A 20,927-nucleotide genomic window follows, 5' to 3' on the forward strand; every position below is an offset into this window, starting at 1 on the left:
AGTGCTAAATTTGTTGAAAGGACACAACGTAAGCAGGGTTTTCTCGCGATTCAATTCAAAGGGCTTTATTGGCATGGAAAACATATGTTTACATTGCCTAAGCAAGTGAAATAGATAATAAACAGAAGTGAAATAAACAATCAAAATAAACAGTAAACGTTACACTCACAAACGTTCCAAAGGAATATAAACATTTAATATGTCATATTATGGCTATATACATTGTTGTAACGATGTGCAAATAGTTAAGTTACAAAAGGGAAATAAATAAATAAACATAAATATGGGTTGTATTTACAATGGTGTTTGTTCTTCACTGGTTGCCCTTTTCTTGTGGCAACAGGTTACAAATATGGCTGCTGTGATGGCACACTGTGGTATTTCACCCAAAATTGGGTTTGTTTTCGAATTCTTTGTGGGTCTGTGTAATCTGAGGGAAATATGTGTCTCTAATATGGTCATACATTTGGCAGGAGGTTAGGAAGTGCAGCTTAGTTTCCATCTCATTTTGTAGGCAGTGTGCACATAGCCTGTCTTCTCTTGAGAGCCAGGTCTGCCTATGGGAGCCTCTCTCAATAGGCTATGCTCACTGAATCTGTACATAGTCAAAGCTTTCCATAATTTTGGTTCAGTTAACTGTGTACTCTGTTTATTGCCAAATAGTGTGTCAAAACCGTCACTGTATATTTTCATCCCCTGCCGATAGTTCTTCCCCATAGCATGGTTCTTGTAATGCTTCTGACTGAGTAATGTGATATGGAGACACAGATTATGCTTTTACAAGTGAATTGCATATCTGGCCAAGCATATTGTAATAACATTGACTGTATTAATAATATAATTATAAAATGGTCATTTAGAATTAAAGCTAGTTTCTAGAGAAACTTCAGCTAACCAATGTACGTAAGTATGCCAGAGTGATTGATATCAATATCTCAGGTACCAGTAATGGGCCATTGAGCAGGGCACTTCATCTTCTCCAGGGGGCGCTTCTCTTCAGTTTACCGTGTGCTACTCCCAGCCTGGCCTGTGTTTATTTATAATAGATAACTCAAATATATATTCTATTCTATGGTGGTTTACGTTTGGATTTTCAGCATATATTTATAAACAGTTCCCTCAAAGTGCTACTTTGATTTCAAACACAATGAATTGGTTAGTTTATTCACTATATTAAAACTTCCCGTTTTCTGATAGCCAAACAGTCTAATTTTAGGGCGTTAAGTATTTTAATTGAAGTTTAAAAACCTCAGATATGTCCCTCTCAAGCAACTGGGAACTGTGATATTTAGGCAGAAATGCAAATTTTCTCTGTTTTACACATGCCTGCGCATCTATTTTTGCAGAACGGATATTAATTAATTTTGACTTCCGGTTTCAGTCTTATTGAACCACCAAAATGGCGAAGATCGCCAAAACACACGAAGGTAAGATTATTTATTTACAAAGTGTTTTAAATGAATATTATAACCTAATTTTACTTACGTCAGTTTCATAGTAAATATACGACAAAAATGCATCTGTTGTTTATAAGTCAGCTAACGTTATATGTTTTAGCTCTATTTTCATTCGTGACATGATGTTGACAATCTAAAAGCAACGAGGCCGGGCGCGTAATAGATAATGGCGTCCCGCTAACTACTAAGCTAGCTAACCTAGATAATACAGAATTTCAATAAGCATGATTGCCTTCAAAAAAAAAAATCTCTCTCTCTCTCTATATATATATATATTTTAGTTTGCTCTTGATACTATTTATGGGATGTTTGTGTAGATGTAGACATGCGTAACTTGCTATGATATTGATATGGCTAGATATATTTACACACTGGTGTTGTAAAAGCTACCTAGTTAAGATGGCGTTGAAGGTAATGCTAACTACATAACGTAACTGAATAACCCTGCCGGATATTCTGTAAGTTCCTAGCTATGATAGTCAAAGCTAACTATGTGGTTTATCTAGTCGTTGGCAAGCAAAAATGTAAACTAATTTAGCAGGTCCTACTTTGTCAACACAGCGCACGATTTGAGCATGGTAGTCAAGCGTAATAATTAGTTGCAATGGCATCTATTTTAGTTAATGTATAACCTGTCACTGCTGGTTATTTATTTACATTTATGTACAATCGCATTTGATTTGGTAATATGCTTGACATCATTGGTGATGTTTTTGCACATAGTTTTCAACATGCCCAGATGGTCAATGACTGTTGTTCTTCCCCCCTGCCCCCCAGACATCGAGGCCCAGATCCTGGAGATCCAGGGCATGAAAGCTGCCCTGGTGGAGGAGGGAGCAGATCAGGGTGTGGGCCTGGACTCCACTGGATACTACGACCAGGAGATCTACGGTGGCAGCGACAGCCGCTTCGCTGGATATGTCACCTCCATCGCGGCCAATGAACAGGAGGATGTAAGTCCTGATGTCAAATCCTGTGATGTAATGATGCATGTTTTCTTTGTAACTTGGGAAAAGTGTTGCATGTCATCTGCTATATGCAACACTGACATCCTCTTTCTCTTCCTAGGGGTCAGACATCAGCTATTCCACTGTCTGTTTTTTTTTATGGAGTTGGCTACACCAATGTGTCTTGTTGTCCTCGAGCTGGGAGAGTCTGGCTTAAATGGCTAGGCTTAACCAGACTCTTGTCTCTCTCTTATTTTCAGGATGATGAGGAGGACTCGTCAACGAGTCTACTTGGACAGAAGAAACCGGGATATCACGCTCCAGTGGCTATACTCAATGCAATACCACAGTCAGATGAACAGGTTCGCAACACCATCTTCCTCTCTTCCTGTAGAATTCTACATTGGAGTTCAGAACTGACAGAGTACCTTTTACCAAATCTTACTGCTAATGTTTTGGGTTTGCATAATTATCCCGCTCATATTTTGTCATAGACACCATTTTTATAATGGCTACTTATCAAACTCTGTAATGTTTACCATGATGGCATGTATTGTAACATGCTGTGTTGTCTCTCCTCTCAGTACGACCCGTTCGCCGAACACCGGCCCGCTAAGATTGCAGAGCGTGAAGACGAGTACAAGGCCAGACGTCGACAGATGATCATCTCTCCGGAGCGACTTGACCCCTTTGCAGATGGTAAATTTCACCCCTCCATGTTCCCTCCATAGTGTCCTCCCCTGATATATGTTATGTGTTATACTGTAACTGCCATGATCCCATGGATTCCTTTCAAGGGTTCTAACCCACCTCTTGCTGCTTAGCCCTTCGAGCACTTTGCAGCTGCTTGCTCCCCAGACTAAGACCTTCCCTTGGTAATATTTTCTGGCCCGAGGGTGCCTTTTATCACTCATCATTTTGTCTCAATAATATCTCTTTGCTTTTGGGGCAAACGGTCTATGAGAATAATTGTAAACATCTCAGAACTAAGTTGTGAGAAATAGAACTTCTGCCAGTAAGGTGGTCCATAAGTTTTAGGGAGAGGTGGTTAGGTGTTATATTATACCTAATACTACATGGGTGGCAGGTCGGCTGTGAGTGTCTCGAAGGGTTAACAGACCCATGTGGCTATCTATATCATGAACGGTTTAATTTAAAGGTATTGGGTAATGTGAGTAGCAAAATGTTTTTAATTGTTTGTGATTTGATGCTTATCCTTGGGGTAATTCACCTGCTCATACAATGTGCTGCACCCTGCTGTGCCCAGTAAGCGGTAACGCAATGACCCCATTAACGCACACACAAACCACCCCATCACGAGGCAGTCAGAAGCCAGAAATGTGCTGGCTGTCTGAAGCTTGGCTCCCAGTCAAGGAATGCCCCCAGATTGCCGACCCACCTGGGTACAGATCTGAAGCTTTAAAGTATTCCTGTGTAAAACAAGAACACTCGTAATAAGCAATGCTATTTTACCACCCCTGTCTTCCAAGTGGCCCTTCCTTCACTTCACTATAGTATCATTGTACAGGCTTATGGTCAGTTACCACCACTGCAGGCTTGTCAGACTTCTAGGGGCTAGGGAAGTTCCATTAGAAGAGATGAGGACATAGTCAATTATGAGACTTACACACACAAACTATAGTGCAGTTGTCATCAACACTAGTGAGTTATGGTCTCAGATTTCAAGCCCATTTGAAATGGTATTTAGTCCAAATCTGGTCAGGGATCTTAACTTGGGCTCCAGGGGTCTAAGTAATACAGTGAATTACAGTGACGGTATAATCCTTGGCCAAAGGGCTTTGTCTCCAGTATTGTCCTGTCCCTTACCTCTCACAGGGCAAGGAGCCGTCACTTACATATATTCACATTTCTCAAAGCCTAAACCTGGCTACAACTTGTTTGTCTTGCCAGCTTAAATTTATGTTTGTTCGTTAGAATGAACTGAATAGCCCGTCAGTTTAATCAAGGATGGCCTATTTCTCAGACTACAGCTTGACTAGCCATTAAGCATTTGATTAACTAAACACATACCTTGTAGATTAAGTTTACAGTATGTTTATTTACATGTTGCAACAATTTATTTGTAATGCAACAATTTGCCTGTAGGGTCTGAGATTTAATTGGCCTTAGTGCCTCAATGTAGTCTGGGGGTAGGGCTGTATCAAACCTGCATGTAGACAGCTCTGTCATATACAAATATGTTGTGGAAATATATTTCTATTTCACATCTTTGTAAAATAGAAACATATCAAGAAATATATGTGCCGCAATTCCACAGGCCCATACTAACTGTCCTTAATTTCTCTCCTACAGCAGTACTGCTTTGCCAGTCCTGTACTGCAGTCTCTTAAGGGTGCAGCAACTCATCCTGTGTAGGTTATGGTGAACAGACAGAAGTGTGCGCTTGTCAGTTTTGTCAGGGTCCACTGGCTGGTTGTCTGTCTGGGTGGGGGAAAAGCAGCTATACCTCAACAAACCTCTACCCCAACAACCTTTTATTTTGTCTTCTACCAAAGACTTATTTTTATAGAATTAAATTGAAACCTCTGCCATTTTATGGTGGTCTTTTGCTTTAGATTTATCTTGTAATTCATAATATATATATTTTTAAAACATTTTTCTAAAAAGGAAGTCAAGATCTACATTTAGGAAGTTGGAATAGCAGTGGACTCCAAGGTCAAACTAGCAACGGTTCAGTAGCATGTGGCCTGTTCCCCTGAAACTAAGGTATTGATCGTATGGATCTAAAAGTTGCCTCCACTGCCCCTCAGGTATACGTGTAACTATATATAGATATACTCTCCCTGCCCTGGGTTACATAAAGTAGCTACACATTTATCTCACAGAACATTCCTAGATTTGGTTTAAAAAAAATCTTGACTTCATTTTCTTAAAATGCTATCAGTAATTCGCACTCTGGGGAATATTTTAATTATTTTAATTTTGAAGTTTGAGCCCCAGGAGGATTTTTCTTTTGTGACGTAAAAAACAAATCACAGGTGGTATGCTTATGTGTGTGAGTTCCAACCCTTTTCCAAAGTGTTACTAATGGTAAAGAGACATTTTCTAGGCTTCTTTTCTGCCGGTTGAAGTCTGACTGCAGAAGGACCCTTGGCACTGAAAGTGTACGTATTCTGGAGAGCACAGCCCAGGACCCCTGCATCAGTGATGGCTTTATCCTCTCCTGTTATCTCCTTAAAAGAAAGACAAAACATCCTCCGCTGTTTCTCAATGTATCTGCCTGTTTTTTTTTTAGACAGCTATGTTTGTATGTAAGGCAAGCAAGAGAGGACTGTCTGTATGTTGTGTATCTAGGGTTGTCTTGTTGTGATTCAGCTTAAGGAACTAAACCAGTAAATGTTTCCTAAAGAAAAAGTGAGGGCCTAGCTGAGCTGGCTGTGTTGTTGTGCTTGCTGTGTGTGTTATGAAGCCGGGTCCTGGGGGCGTGTTCTAATCGGCTGCCCTGTGTCTTGTTGGTGCTCTTTCGCGCAGGGGGCAAAACGCCGGACCCCAAGCTGCAGTCCAGGTCGTACATGGACGTCATGAAGGAGCAGCACCTGACCAAAGAGGAGGTAAGACAGACCACATAAACCCCCTTTGTGGTCCTCGAGTACCCCCGACAGTACACATTTTTATTGTAACCCTGGATAAGCACACCTGATTCAACTTGTCAACTAATCATCAAACCCTCAATGAGCTGAAGGAGGTGTGTTTGTCTGGGGCTACAATGAAAATGTGTTCTGGTGGGGGTACTGGAGGACCAGGGTTGGTAAACACTACTTTAGACCAAGGGCATGGCTTTGTCTTGAGGTTATGTTTCTGAGTGTTGTGTGTCTATAAAGGATATAATTAGGCAATGAGGCCTGAGTGGGTGTGGTATATGGCCAATATACCATGGCTAATAGCTGTTCTTATGCACTTCGCAACACTGAGTTCCTGGATACAGCCCTTAGCCGTGGTATATTGGCCATATCCCACAAACCCCTGAGGTGCCTTATTGCTTTTATAAACTGGTTACTAATGTAATTAGAAAAGTAATAGTAATGTTTTGTCATACCTGTGGAATACAGTCTGATATACCATGGCTTTCAAACAATCAGTCTTCAGGGCTCCAACCACCCAGTTTATAATAAATACACCGACACAATGAAATTGTATTGTTCAGTGTGGTGTATCGTTGCCTACAATAGATATAAGTCCTGCAAATCCCACAGGAAACTTTCCCCTGTTGTGTTTATCCTTTGGTTGGTGTTCTCACGGTCTCCCTCCATGCAGAAAGAGATCCGTCAGCAGATGGCAGAGAAGGCCAAAACAGGAGACCTGAAGGCTGTCAACGGCTCTGCTGCCTCCCAGGCTGCTGCTGCTGCCGCCGCCGCAAAGCGAAAACGCCGCTGGGACCAGACGGCCGAGAAACAGGACCAATCAGGAACCCCCAGCAACGCCGGCACACCTAAGAAGATGTCCAGCTGGGACCAGGCCGATCAGGCTGCTGAGGTAAAACTTATTATCTTAGTTCATCAGATCCAGTTTGTATCCTTACAATTATTATTTTTTGGTCTGGTGTTCGATCAGCAAATGATATAGAAGTGTTTTTGGGGCAGTTTATTTGCCTTGACTTAAAATGTGCCTTTTTAAGATCCTAGTGGAACAAAGTAACTCAACCGTGCTTCTCCAGTTTACATTTCTGTACTGTTGGAACTCACTGAGCCCTTTATTCCTGGACACCCCCCACCACACATACAGCAGACCCCAGGACACACACCTGGCCACACCCCCTCCAACAGCCGCTGGGACGAGACCCCAGGAAGGAACAAGGGCAGTGAGACCCCAGGGGCCACCCCCAGCTCCCGAATGTGGGACCCCACCCCTAGCCACACCCCAGCTGGAGCAGCTACACCAGGCAGAGGGGACACACCGGGACACACCACCCCTGGACACGGGGGAGCCACAGGCAGCGTGCGAAAAAACCGATGGGACGAAACCCCCAAGACGGAGAGGGAGACCCCTGGTCATGGAAGTGGTTGGGCCGAGACCCCCCGTACAGACAGAGGAGACGAGTCAGTGGGAGAGACCCCCACCCCCGGGGCCAGTAAAAGGAAGTCCCGTTGGGACGAGACCCCCGCCAGCCAGATGGGCTCTTCCACCCCACTGATGACCCCTGGGAAAACTCCCATCGGAACCCCTGCCATGAATATGGCCACTCCTTCTCCAGGTACTGTTAATCACCTAGCCTTCCTGCCAGGCCTTTGAAACCCATTTTAAATTCCTTAGAGGTAGAATTTCATTTAACACTGATAACTGTTGGTGAATTGATATTATGTACCTGTTGTTAATTTACTGGTAGTATGAAGTAGTAGGAATAGAAGTAGTAGAACGTTCCACTAAGTCATGATACTGGGTTATTGAGGCATGTTTACATTATGCATGCGTTTCCTATCCTGTCAGGTCACCTGATGAGCATGACCCCAGAGCAGCTGCAGGCCTGGCGTTGGGAGAGGGAGATAGACGAGAGGAACCGACCTCTCACAGACGATGAGCTGGATGCCATGTTCCCAGAAGGATACAAGGTACACACACACACCCACTCCCCAGCACATTGGAGAAATAGAGCTCAACCGTCACTTGTCACATCAAATGCAGTATCTGTATTAAGTGATTGAATGGTCTTCGGTGATGATACAATGACGATTCGGAACGGGACACATTCTGTCTCTAGGGTCACTGGGCCAGGGTCACGTTCTGTGTCTCTGGGTTGGGATCCCCACAGCAGCGTGTCTCTTCAGTTGAAGACATCGAGGCATTTGTCTGAGAAGGGCTCAATTCCAGTACAGGGAAAGAGTGAATGGAACTGAAGTAAATAAAGTGAATCACTAAAGTATGAGAAATGAACAGTACTAACGTTTCATCCCCCACCTCCCTCCACAGGTCCTTCCCCCACCAGCAGGCTATGTGCCCATCCGTACCCCGGCCCGGAAGCTGTCTGCCACCCCCACCCCCATGGGGGGCATGACGGGCTTCCATATGCAGCAGGAGGACCGCTCCATGAAGCAGATCAACGACCAGCCCAGTGGGAACCTGCCCTTCCTCAAACCAGACGACATTCAGTACTTTGACAAACTGCTGGTTGAGGTGGATGAGTCCACTCTGAGCCCAGAGGAACAGAAGGAGCGTAAGATCATGAAACTGCTGCTGAAGATCAAGAACGGAACACCTCCCATGAGAAAGGTGAGACCAGATACCAACTGTCCTCATAGTCTTGACCACAGAATTTAATGGAACATTTCCCTGACCAAGATGGCTGCCATTATCAGCACAATCTGATTTATGAAGGTTTGACATAGGCCTATCTAGTGTTACTTTTCATCTCTATAGACTTAGCGCCATCTTCCTTTTTGTGTATAACTCTCCCCACTGAAAAGTCAACCGTCCAGTCTAACCCCCTTGCGTCTCTCCTCAGGCTGCCCTGCGTCAGATCACAGACAAGGCGAGGGAGTTTGGAGCAGGGCCCCTGTTCAACCAGATCCTGCCCCTGCTCATGTCTCCTACTCTGGAGGACCAGGAGCGCCACCTGCTGGTCAAGGTCATCGACCGCATCCTCTACAAGCTGGACGATCTCGTCCGCCCATATGTACACAAGGTGGGTCGTTGTGTGTGAGAGCGAGGGACTCACTGACTCGGTTTACATTATGTCTCCTGTGCCGAGATTGGCCCTCACTAATTGACTCTCTGTTCCCAGATCCTGGTGGTGATTGAGCCGCTGCTGATTGATGAAGATTACTACGCCAGAGTGGAAGGCAGAGAGATCATCTCTAATTTGGCCAAGGTGAGCCCCACTTCCAGCCCTATAATGTACTCACACACCCACCACAGTTGGGTCGTATGCCTGTTGGACCGGTCCTTGGTCAGATCAGGGCTGGTACTTCGGTAGCCGGACTGACATCCAGTTAATTTCTGTTCTCACCTTGTACCCGTTGGTTACATTCCTAAAGCAAGTAGCTACTACAATTTGACCTGAAATCACATTAGAAAATTATACTTAGGATGTCTATGCAAGCAGTATCATAAACACCTATTAATCTTAGTTGATCTCTTACCCTCCCTTCCTCCCTCCCCCTCTAGGCTGCCGGCCTGGCCACTATGATCTCCACTATGAGACCTGATATTGACAACATGGATGAATACGTCAGAAATACAACAGCAAGAGCTTTTGCTGTCGTAGCGTCCGCTCTGGGTATCCCCTCCCTCTTGCCCTTCCTCAAAGCTGTGTGTAAGAGCAAGAAGTCTTGGCAGGCCCGCCACACGGGCATCAAGATTGTCCAGCAGATCGCCATCCTCATGGGCTGTGCCATCCTGCCCCATCTGAGGAGTCTGGTGGAGATCATCGAGCATGGTGAGGGAAGGGGCCACTGCCTGAGGATGCTGTTGGACCTGAGGGGGTAGTTTAGTTTTCTAGTAATAGTACATTAGTTATATTTAGGAGTGACTAGTATATTTGACTCAAGTAGTTTAGTTTTCTAGTATCTAGGGTGCGAGGGTTGACATTTCAAGTTTTTTTTAAAGTGCATTGTTGGACACAATACACTTTACAAAGAAGGATAACATGGCCACAATACACTTTACAAAGAAGGATAACATGGCCACAATACACTTTACAAAGACGGATTACATATATGATGATCTGACCTCCGCCGTGTCTGCCCCCCTCAGGTCTAGTAGATGAGCAGCAGAAGGTGCGGACCATCAGTGCCCTGGCCATCGCCGCCCTGGCTGAGGCTGCCACGCCCTACGGTATCGAGTCCTTTGACTCCGTACTCAAACCCCTGTGGAAGGGTATCCGACAGCACAGAGGAAAGGTGAGGACACAATGCTTTGTCACATGCCTGCGAATCATTCTCGCCTGTTGGACCGGTCCGTGGTCAGATCAGAGCTAGTACTTCACTAGATGGACGCCAACATGAGAACTGGCAGATCTGACATCCAGTTCACCTCTGTTCTCACCCTGCACCTGTTGGTTACATTCCTAAAACAGTTAACAGGTTAATACAAACAAGGTTACATGACATCACAATACAACTTCATTTCAGGACCTTGCCTGTATAGATACCAGTGTTTCCCCTATATTAATTCAATAGTGGCCGCCACCCCACAAAATATGATGTGCATTATAATACAAAGAAAATATGATGTACATAACAATAATTATAGAAGCAAAAAAGTTTGGGACACTTAAGAGTTTTTAGTGTGAACTTAAACGTTATGTTTGAGTCACTCAGATGGCATAAGAACACGGCATAAGCCATGGCAAAAGGTGTAGAATTGGAGCAATCTATCTTTAAAACAGCAAAATTGTCTGGATACAGTAACTGAGTTAACTCTTACCTCTCCCCTCTGGTGTTCAGGGTCTGGCTGCGTTCCTGAAGGCCATTGGCTACCTGATCCCTCTGATGGATGCTGAGTATGCTAACTACTACACCAGAGAGGTCATGCTGATCCTCATCAGAGAGTTCCAGTCCCCTGACGAGGAGATGAAGAAGATCGTGCTCAAGGTGAGGGAGCCTGTGCGTGTGTGTGTGTGCCCGTCTCATTCTCGCTTGTTCGACCTATCAGATCAGAGCTAGTACTTCGCTAGATGGACACTAACATGAGAACTGGCAGATCTGACATCCAGTTCACTTCTGTTCTCACCCTGCACCTGTTGGTTGCATTTCCAGAACGAAAATAAGTTACACATGCTACGTATTACACTTCAAACTGAATTGGTGTATGTGTGGCCTGTTTCTAACCCTCGTTGTTCCCCCTCTCTTCCAGGTGGTGAAACAGTGTTGTGGTACTGATGGTGTGGAAGCCAACTACATCAAGACCGAGATCCTGCCTCCCTTCTTCAAGCACTTCTGGCAGCACAGGATGGCCCTGGACAGACGCAACTACAGACAGGTAGGTACAGACACAGCTCAAACAGGAACGACTCCATGCATATCCCTTATGCTGACTGGCTTGATTACAGATCTGAACTAAATGTTTAACCAATCATAAATCAGTTGTAGTCAATTTTATGACAATAAAATATATATATATTTTAGCCTCAATGGGATAAACTGGTAAAATACAAAGAAATACAACAACTGACTAACATTAAAATCCGGTCATAGTTGATTTATGACTGGTGTTTTTGGGGTCTGTGAGCTAACCTCTTCCCTGTGTCTGCCCATCTTCTAGCTGGTGGACACCACAGTGGAGCTTGCCAACAAGGTGGGAGCAGCAGAGATCATCTCTCGTATAGTAGATGACCTGAAGGACGAGGCAGAGCAGTACAGGAAGATGGTGATGGAGACCATAGAGAAGATCATGGGGAACCTGGGAGCTGCTGACATCGACCACAAGCTGGAGGAGCAGCTGATCGACGGCATCCTGTACGCCTTCCAGGAACAGACCACGGAGGTGAGACCCGGGGGGGGGGGGGGGGGGGGGGGGGGGCGGGGCACGTTCAGCAAGGAACAATGTTGTGGAACGTTCAGATAGAAATGGATTATGTAGAACAATCATGCCTCTCTGACATGTAGAATAAGGAATCAGGTCGGCTCCTGACCATTCTATCTGAAACGTTTCAGGGTTTCCCAAAAGCAATGGAACTTAGGCTTTCCAGTGTTTTACGGATCCGTCTTTCTTACAATGGTCTAAGGTGTAACATTCATTTCTCAAAATACCTTACAGAGAACAGTCGTATGTGTCGATATTGATAAGACTGCAAGAAAGGCATTGCTGTTCTCGGATCAGCTTTCTCAGTTAAAATCTTACCTTAACATTTATAATTATGTCAATACTGACATTGGATCAGCTCCTAAAGAGATATTACCATCTACGGCTGCAAATATTGAGGCGGCTTATTATAATGCTTACCAAATAATAATTGGCACAAATTACTAACAATAGTCTAGAAGTAACAAAATAGAACTCGATTGAAAATGAACTGTATTTCAATGTGATTGACATAGAGCTATAGCTCTACTATTTATATTTTTAAAGCATTTTTTTAAAGATCACGTCACTTGTTTGTATCAATTGTCAAGACATTGCCAACTTTGTTTTTGTAGTCAACTTTGTTCTGAAGTTAACAGTGGTCACAGAGACAGATAAACCATGTGATTCTATGTTTAGAGGAGGTCTTCTGTGTATAAAGGGCCAAAAGTATCTAACGACGCACTTAGCTGTTCTACGAATGGTCTGAGGCAGGCGTTAGATTACGAGCGTTTTCAAGTGCAATGTTAATAACGATGGTTTTGTGAAACAGCCCGGTGATTTAACGATGCTCCTACGATGGTTCTAATGATGAACCTAGCCTTAAGATGCTTTTGGGAAACCGGGCCCAGAACGTTTGCCTACTGAACCTGGCTCGGGGTATAACGTTGGGAAAAGCCTGTGCTGAAACAAGCTATCCCTGTCTGAACAGCAGTGTGGATTTATGGTAATCTGAGGCTTGACGGGAGATTCATTTTGATTTGAGTGTGTAACTGCTGTTGTCTGAAATGGCAACCTATTCCCTTTAAACCAGAGCCCTTTGGCCTTGGTCAAAAGTAGTGCACTCTATATGATGCCATTTTGGACACAGACATGCTCAGTCCGTCATTAGCCTACCTGTGTAGAATATGACTGACTGTAGGACTTGACCTCTGACCCCTGTAGGACTCTGTGATGTTGAACGGGTTTGGCACGGTGGTGAATGCCCTGGGGAAGAGGGTGAAGCCCTACCTGCCTCAGATCTGTGGTACAGTGCTGTGGCGTCTCAACAACAAGTCCGCCAAGGTCCGCCAGCAGGCTGCTGACCTCATCTCCCGCACCGCCGTGGTCATGAAGACCTGCCAGGAGGTTAGTCTTCCCAACCACTCACATGCACACGCACATGCACATGCCAACACACACACTCGTATTGCACACACGCACATATATACATAAATACAGTCTATCTCACACGTGTGTGTGTGTGTGTGTGTGTGTGTATGTATGTATATATATATATATATATATACACTGCAATGATTTCACCTTCACTGACGGAGTTCTTCTTTCATTTCTAAACCTCCCTTTCTCTCTCTCTTTCCTCCACAGGAGAAGCTGATTCCCTTTCTCTCTCTCTCTCTCCTCCACAGGAGAAGCTGATTCCCTTTCTCTCTCTCTCTCTCCTCCACAGGAGAAGCTGATTCCCTTTCTCTCTCTCTCTCTCCTCCACAGGAGAAGCTGATTCCCTTTCTCTCTCTCTCTCTCCTCCACAGGAGAAGCTGATTCCCTTTCTCTCTCTCTCTCTCCTCCACAGGAGAAGCTGATTCCCTTTCTCTCTCTCTCTCCTCCACAGGAGAAGCTGATTCCCTTTCTCTCTCTCTCTCCTCCACAGGAGAAGCTGATTCCCTTTCTCTCTCTCTCTCCTCCACAGGAGAAGCTGATTCCCTTTCTCTCTCTCTCTCCTCCACAGGAGAAGCTGATTCCCTTTCTAAACCTCTCTCTCTCTCCACAGGAGAAGCTGATGGGTCACCTGGGAGTGGTGTTATATGAGTATCTAGGAGAAGAGTATCCTGAAGTACTGGGAAGTATCCTTGGTGCTCTCAAGGCCATCGTCAATGTCATCGGTATGTAAACGTTACCCCCTCACTACTACAACTCCCTGTCTTCTGACCAATAGCATGTTGACACTAAGGTTGATGACCCTTTGGTGTTCAGTCACATGCCTGCGAGTCATTCTCGCCTGTTGGACTGGTCCGTGGTCAGATCAGAGCTAGTACTTCACTAGATGGACGCCAACATGAGAACTGGCAGATCTGACCTCCAGTTCACTTCTGTTCTCACCCTGCACCTGTTGGTTACAAATGAAAAGTAATTTGGGGCGGCAGGTAGCCTAGTGGTTAGAGCGTTGGACTAGTAACCGAAAGGTTGAAAGATGGAATCCCCGAGCTGACAAGGTACAGTCTGTCGTTCTGCCCCTGAACAAGGCAGTTAACTGATCCTAGGCCATTATTGAAAATAAGAATTTGTTCTTAACTTCTTATGGCTGCAATCCTGTTAACGGGATGATATGACAACAGCGAGTGAAAGTGCAGGGCACCAAATTCAAACAACAGAAATCTCATAATTAAAATTCCTCAAACATACATGTGTCTTATACCATTTTAAAGGTAATCTTGTTGTTAATCCCACCAAAGTGTCCGATTTCAAATATGCTTTTCAGCAAAAGCACCACAAACGATTATGTTAGGTCACCACCAACTCACAGAAAAATTCAGCCATTTTTCCAGCCAAAGAGAGGAGTCACAAAAAGCACAAATAGAGATAAAATGAATCACTAACCTTTGATGATCCTCATCAGATGACACTCATAGGACTTCATGTTACACAATACATATGTCTTTTTCGATTAAGTTGATATTTATATCCAAAAACCTCAGTTTACATTGGCGCCATGTTCAGAAATGCCTCCAAAATATCCGGAGAAATTGCAGAGAGCCATGTCAAATAACAGAAATACTCATCATAAACTTTGATGAAAGATACATGTTTTACATAGAATTAAAGATACACTTGTTCTTAATGCAACCGCTGTGTCAGATTTAAAAAAAACTTTACGGCAAAACACAATATTCAATAATCTGAAAACAGCGTTCAGCCACAAGCAAGCCATACAGTTACCCGCCAAATTGTGCAGTCAACAAAACTCATAAAAAGCATTATAAATCTTCACTTACCTTTGCTGATCTTCGTCGGAATGCACTCCCAGGACTCACACTTCCACAAGAAATGTTAGTTTTGTTCGGTAATGTCCATCATTTATGTCCAAATAGCTATTTTTGTAGCGTGTTTGGTAAACAAATCCAACGTCAGGAAGCGCGTTCACTAAAAGCTGACGAAATGTCCAAAAGTTCCGTAACAGTCAGTAGAAACATGTCAAACGATGTATTGAATCAATCTTTCGAATGTTTTTAACATAAATCTTGAATAACGTTCCAACCGGAGAATTACATTGACTTCAGATGAGCGATGGAACAGAGCTCCCTCTCATGTGAACGCGCATGGTCAAAGAATAGTCAGGTCATGGCAGACCTGACTAATTCCCCTCTCATTCGGCCCCCCTTCACAGTAGAGGCATCAGACAAGGTTCTACAGACGGTTGACATCTAATGGAAGCCGTAGGAAGTGCAAACTCATCCATATCTCGCTGTGATTTCAATAGGATCTTGGTTGAAAATCAACCAGCCTCAGAATTTCCACTTCCTGTTTGAATTTTTTCTCAGGTTTTTGCCTGCCATATGAGTTCTGTTATACTCACAGACATAATTCAAACTGTTTTAGAAACTTCAGAGTGTTTTCTATCCAATACTAATAATAATATGCATATATTAGCAACTATGACTGAGGAGCAGGCCGTTTACTCTGGGCACCTCTGTGCACCTTTCATCCAAGCTACTCAATACTGCCCCTGCAGCCATAAGAAGTTAACTGACTTGCCTAGTTAAATAAATGTAAAATAAATAAAAAATAAAAAGTTTTATTTTCCAAAATGCTATCCAATCTCTGTCTTGTAGCTCCATACACTCTCAGCCCACTAATTTAGCCCTCTCACTTCCTAAGACGGGCTGAAATCATTTGAGAAAGTGCTCCAGTGGGTAGAGAGATGTCTGTGAATGACTTGTGTTCGTTGAGTTCAGTGAAGAACAAGTATTGGGCTGGTTTAACAGCAGTAATCCTATAAGAGTGGTTATGCTTAAGTTAGGATAGTAGAGGTGGTACCACTTGGTGATATGCTTCCAGAGAGCTGATTGGTTGTCTGTGCTGTCACTCAGGTATGCACAAGATGACTCCACCAATCAAAGACCTGCTACCTCGGCTGACACCCATCTTGAAGAACAGACATGAGAAGGTGCAGGAGAACTGTATTGACCTGGTGGGCAGGATTGCTGACAGGTATGTCTGTAGCAAAGGAATCACACACACATGCAGATATTCACTACTAAAGTCCAATCTTTGAAAGATTGGACTACATTATAGTGTGAATCTATGACTCACACATTCACCAGTACAGTCCAATCTTTTACACACATTCACTAGTAAATTCCAATATTTGACTCGTAACCATATGTGTAAATATGGTATAATAGTAGATGTTTCATTAACAATGTTGTAACTCCTACCCTGGTCTGTCTGTGTAGGGGTGCTGAGTACGTGTCGGCCAGGGAGTGGATGCGTATCTGCTTTGAGCTGCTGGAGCTCCTCAAGGCCCACAAGAAGGCCATCCGCAGAGCCACTGTCAACACCTTTGGATACATCGCCAAGGCTATCGGGTGAGTCCTCCTGTCTCTGGCTACTGCCCAATACTTCTCTCAAGAGTTGTTGATCTCCATTACTGCACATTTATTAGGGTTTCTGAGCATCCATGAAAAATGTTGTCTCAAAGTTGTATTATAATGATGCTTGGTGATACTTCACCTGTTACTGTCATGGTAACCAGTATATATTTAGCCTATCATTGACCTCTCCACCCCTCCAGACCCCATGACGTGCTGGCCACACTACTCAACAACCTGAAGGTTCAGGAGCGTCAGAACAGAGTGTGTACCACCGTAGCCATCGCCATTGTGGCTGAGACCTGTTCTCCTTTCACCGTGCTCCCCGCCCTCATGAACGAGTACCGCGTGCCTGAGCTCAACGTGCAGAACGGCGTGCTCAAGTCCCTGTCCTTCCTGTTTGAGTACATCGGGGAGATGGGCAAGGACTACATCTATGCTGTCACTCCCCTGCTGGAGGACGCACTGATGGACAGGTGAGAGGACCAAACATTATAACTAACAATCAGTCTGGTGGGCTGACTAAAGTCACAGTAACCCTGTAGTCAATAAACAGAAAACATAACATTTTCCAAGTATTGTAAATGCATCAAGCTACATAGCCACACGATCCTGTCCAAGATCAGTTCTGTCTGTAACAGTTAGGGATCACTCGGTTGAATGTGCTGTAACATGCCTGCAAATCATTGTCGCCTGTTGGACTGATCCATGGTCAGATCAGGACTAGTACTTCACAAGATGGACACAGAACTGGCAGATCTGACATCCAGTTCACTTCTGTTCTCACCCTGCACCTGTTGGTTACAAATGAAAAGTCAAGTGTCATTCATTGTGGATTTCCTCCACAGAATTAGAATATATAGTAGACCCCACCTGCTGCTTTGCACCTTTGGACTGGCTCCATGGTAACCCTCTTCCTCTTTCTCCTCCTTGCAGAGACCTGGTCCACAGACAGACTGCCAGTGCCGTGGTGCAGCACATGTCCCTGGGCGTCTACGGCTTCGGCTGTGAGGACTCCCTTAACCACTTGTTGAACTACGTGTGGCCCAACGTGTTTGAGACGTCGCCCCATGTAATCCAGGCTGTCATGGGGGCCCTGGAGGGTCTCAGGGTGGCGATCGGCCCCTGCCGCATGCTGCAGTATTGCCTGCAGGTAAACCTGACTGATACTACATCACTCATCTCCTTGCTCTGACAGACAGGGAGCCGATTGACTATCTGCTACTAGATGACAAGTACCATTCTAGAATAGTTGAGTGTTGAGAATTAACATAAAATGTCCAGAAAGATTTAAGATGTAAAAAGTGATATCACTATCAACAGCAACATACCGTTATGAAGTCCGTGAACAAACTGCGGTGGATACACTATATATACAAAAGTATGTGGACACCCATTCAATTGAGTGGATTCAGCTATTTCAGCCGCACCCGTTGCTGACAGGTGTATAAAATTGGGCACACAGCCATGCAATCTCCATAGACAAACATTGGCAGAAGAATGACCTTACTGAAGAGCTCCGTGACCTTCAACGTGCCACCTTTCCAACAAGTCAGTTCGTCAAATTTCTGCCCTGCTAGAGCTGCCCCGGTCCAACTGGAAGTGCTGTTATTGTGAAGTGGAAACGTCTAGGAGCAACAACGTCTCAGCCGCAAAGTGGTAGGCGCTTAGGGTGTAAAAATCATCTGTCCTCAGTTGCAACACTCACTACCAAGTTCCAAAGTGCCTCTGGAAGCAACGTCAGCACAATAACTGTTTGTCGGAGATTCATAAAATGGGTTTCCACACCTGAGCTGCCACAACACAAGCCTACGGTCACCATGTGTAATGCCAAGCGTCGGTTGGAAATGTGTAAAGCTCGCCGCCATTGGACTCTTGAGCAGTGGAAATGTGTTCTCTGCAGTGATGAATCAAGCTTCACCATCTGGGACTAATCTGGGTTTGGCGGATGCCAGGAACATGCTACCTGTCCCATTGCATAGTGCCAACTGTAAAGTTTGGTGGAGGAGGAATGGGGCTGGGGCTGTTTTTCCTGGTTCGGGTCCCTTAGTTCCAGTGATAGGAAATCTTAATGCTACAGCATACAATGACATTCTAGATGATTCTGTGCTTCCAACTTTGTGGCAACAGTTTGCGGAAGGCCCTTTCCTGATTCAGCATGACAATGCCCCCGTGCACAAAGCCAGGTCCATACAACAATAGTTTGTCGAGATCGGTGTGGAAGGTCTTGACTGGCCTGCACAGAGGCCTGACCTCAACTCCATCGAACACCTTTGGGATGAATTGTAACGCAGACTGCGAGCCAGGCCTAATCACCCAGCATCAGTGCTGACCTCACTAATCCAGTTGCGTAGCAATGTTCCAACATCTAGTGGAAAGCCTTCCCAGAAGAGTGGAGGCTGTTGTGGCAGCAAAGGCGGGAACAACTCCATATTAATGCTCATGATTTTGGAATGAGATGTTTTACGAGCAGGTGTCCACATACTTTTGGTCATGTAGTGTATTTCATAAAAAGCAACATACCTTGTGGGAAGGGGTGGAAAACATGGTTTCCGGGGGTGTTTGGTGGGGGGGCTTGAATGGGAACATGATGGGTGATTGGGGTGGAGGTCTACTTTTTAGTTTTTTCCTGTTTTATACTGAATATATTATTATTAAACTCTATATATTTCTTACCTACAGGTACATGTTTTATTAACTTAAAAATGTGCAGAGATGATGTACCTGTAACCCCCTCAACAAAAAATGCCTAAACAAATAAGCCATAATGATACTAGCACTGTAAGTGCAGCCGTTGAGTTGGTAATGCTCTCTAACCTTGTCTCCTCTCTCCAGGGTCTCTTCCACCCAGCCAGGAAGGTCCGAGACGTCTACTGGAAGATCTATAACTCGATCTACATCGGTTCCCAGGATGCTCTGATCGCTCACTACCCCCACGTCTACAACGATGAGAAGAACCCTTACCTCCGCTATGAGCTGGAGTACTTCCTGTGATTCTGCTCTCTGTTCACTCTCTCTCTTTCTCTCTCTGTTCACGCCCTCTCTCTTTCTCTCTCTTCACTCTGTTCACGCTCTCTCTCTCTCTCCACTCTTTCTCTCTCTTTCTCTCTCTCTCTGTTCACGCTCTCTCTCTTTCTATCTCTCTGTTCACGATCTCTTTCTCTCTGTTCACACTCTCTTTCTATCTCTCTGTTCACGATCTCTTTCTCTCTGTTCACACTCTCTTTCTATCTCTCTGTTCACGCTCTCTCTTTCTCCGTTCACTCGCTCTCTGCTGATCTCTTCCCCTTTCCCTCCTCTCTTTCATCTCCTCTCTCTCTTTTCACTTTTCGTCCTATCTCTCTTGGTGTGTAGATAGGACTTGGTCCATTTTAATCTAATAAAAACAGTATATGATTAGGGAGAAAGAAATATAAAACTGAAACTTTTCTTAGAGCTTATGTATTGTTTTATTTCTTTTATAATTTCCATAAGGAATGATCGACACATGCAGTACAGTGACGTGCAGGATGTAAGTTAGCCATGTTAACGAATGGAAAAGCAAGTCAGTGAGTTTTGAAGTTCTTTAAAATATTGGCATGGTTTCTGTGTACTGTCCTCTGTAACGGCCATTCCTTCTCAATCCTCTGCTCACCTATCAGTGATCACCCCTTTGTTCTTATCAGAATGTTGCTTTATTTGAATAAATAAATGTTTGTGTATAAAATAAATGTCCACATGTGCTTTATTTTGAGTTAGTCAAAAATAAAGCACGAGACATGTCTTCTCATAGGAGTGATAATATGCTAGATGGAAAGCAGTCTATGCAAAGTACCAACTTTTTTCCCTATAGCTAGAACCTTATGGGTAGAATAACTCGTTGTGGAATATGTGGGAACACACCAGCATTCTCCAGATTCCAGTTCCATACGGATCACCTTCGCCACTTTGTTTAATGTCACAACCTCATGTTCCACAGGCACTAGGTTAAAATGAATGATTGTTTTTACTGCAGTTAAATGTACACAAGCAGGTGTAGAATATCAACCACCCCAAATTACCTATATTTGGGCAGGTAGCCTAGCGGTTAAGAGTGTTGGGACAGTAACCAAAAGGTCGCTGGTTTAGATCACCGAGCCGCCTAGGTGAAAAATCAAACTGCCCTTGAGCAAGGCACTGAACCCTAATGTATCCTGTTAGTCGCTCTGGAAAAGTATCTG

General features: G+C 44.3%; 1 protein-coding gene and 2 non-coding genes across 5 annotated transcripts; all 3 read left to right on the plus strand.

Moving 5' to 3' along the window:
- The first annotated feature begins 1,381 nt into the window (after window positions 1-1,381).
- Window positions 1,382-19,826, plus strand: LOC120064224 (splicing factor 3B subunit 1). 3 transcript variants are annotated; one of them, XM_039014651.1, is made up of 23 exons: window positions 1,382-1,427; window positions 2,235-2,410; window positions 2,665-2,766; window positions 2,989-3,103; window positions 5,897-5,976; window positions 6,680-6,898; window positions 7,148-7,616; window positions 7,850-7,971; window positions 8,330-8,629; window positions 8,862-9,041; window positions 9,141-9,227; window positions 9,524-9,794; window positions 10,112-10,257; window positions 10,804-10,950; window positions 11,213-11,338; window positions 11,621-11,842; window positions 13,085-13,267; window positions 13,911-14,022; window positions 16,228-16,348; window positions 16,594-16,725; window positions 16,932-17,204; window positions 17,665-17,881; window positions 19,564-19,826. In XM_039014651.1, the coding sequence occupies exons 1-23, from the start codon at window positions 1,400-1,402 to the stop codon at window positions 19,720-19,722; spliced, it is 3,987 nt and encodes a 1,328-aa protein (XP_038870579.1). In that variant the 5' UTR covers window positions 1,382-1,399; the 3' UTR covers window positions 19,723-19,826. The 3 variants fall into 3 exon arrangements, with proteins under 3 accessions (XP_038870579.1, XP_038870580.1, XP_038870582.1); XM_039014652.1 differs by having other exon boundaries at window positions 7,151-7,616; XM_039014654.1 differs by lacking the exons at window positions 1,382-1,427; window positions 2,235-2,410; window positions 2,665-2,766; window positions 2,989-3,103 and adding an exon at window positions 3,116-5,529.
- Window positions 8,070-8,218, plus strand: LOC120064538. The gene has a single exon (XR_005478609.1). It is a non-coding gene; the product is annotated as a small nucleolar RNA SNORD15 (small nucleolar RNA).
- Window positions 12,813-12,882, plus strand: LOC120064539. The gene has a single exon (XR_005478610.1). It is a non-coding gene; the product is annotated as a small nucleolar RNA R38 (small nucleolar RNA).
- Window positions 19,827-20,927: the final 1,101 nt, after the last annotated feature.

This window comes from Salvelinus namaycush, chromosome 19 (genome assembly GCF_016432855.1).
Source record: "Salvelinus namaycush isolate Seneca chromosome 19, SaNama_1.0, whole genome shotgun sequence".
Lineage (NCBI taxonomy): Eukaryota > Metazoa > Chordata > Actinopteri > Salmoniformes > Salmonidae > Salvelinus > Salvelinus namaycush.

Coding starts and splice junctions, on each gene's coding strand:
- LOC120064224 (XM_039014651.1), top strand. CDS start 1,400: ATGGCGAAGATCGCCAAAACACACGAAG. Junction 2,411..2,664: donor CGGCCAATGAACAGGAGGAT/GTAAGTCCTGAT, acceptor TCTTATTTTCAG/GATGATGAGGAGGACTCGTC. Junction 9,795..10,111: donor GGTGGAGATCATCGAGCATG/GTGAGGGAAGGG, acceptor TGCCCCCCTCAG/GTCTAGTAGATGAGCAGCAG.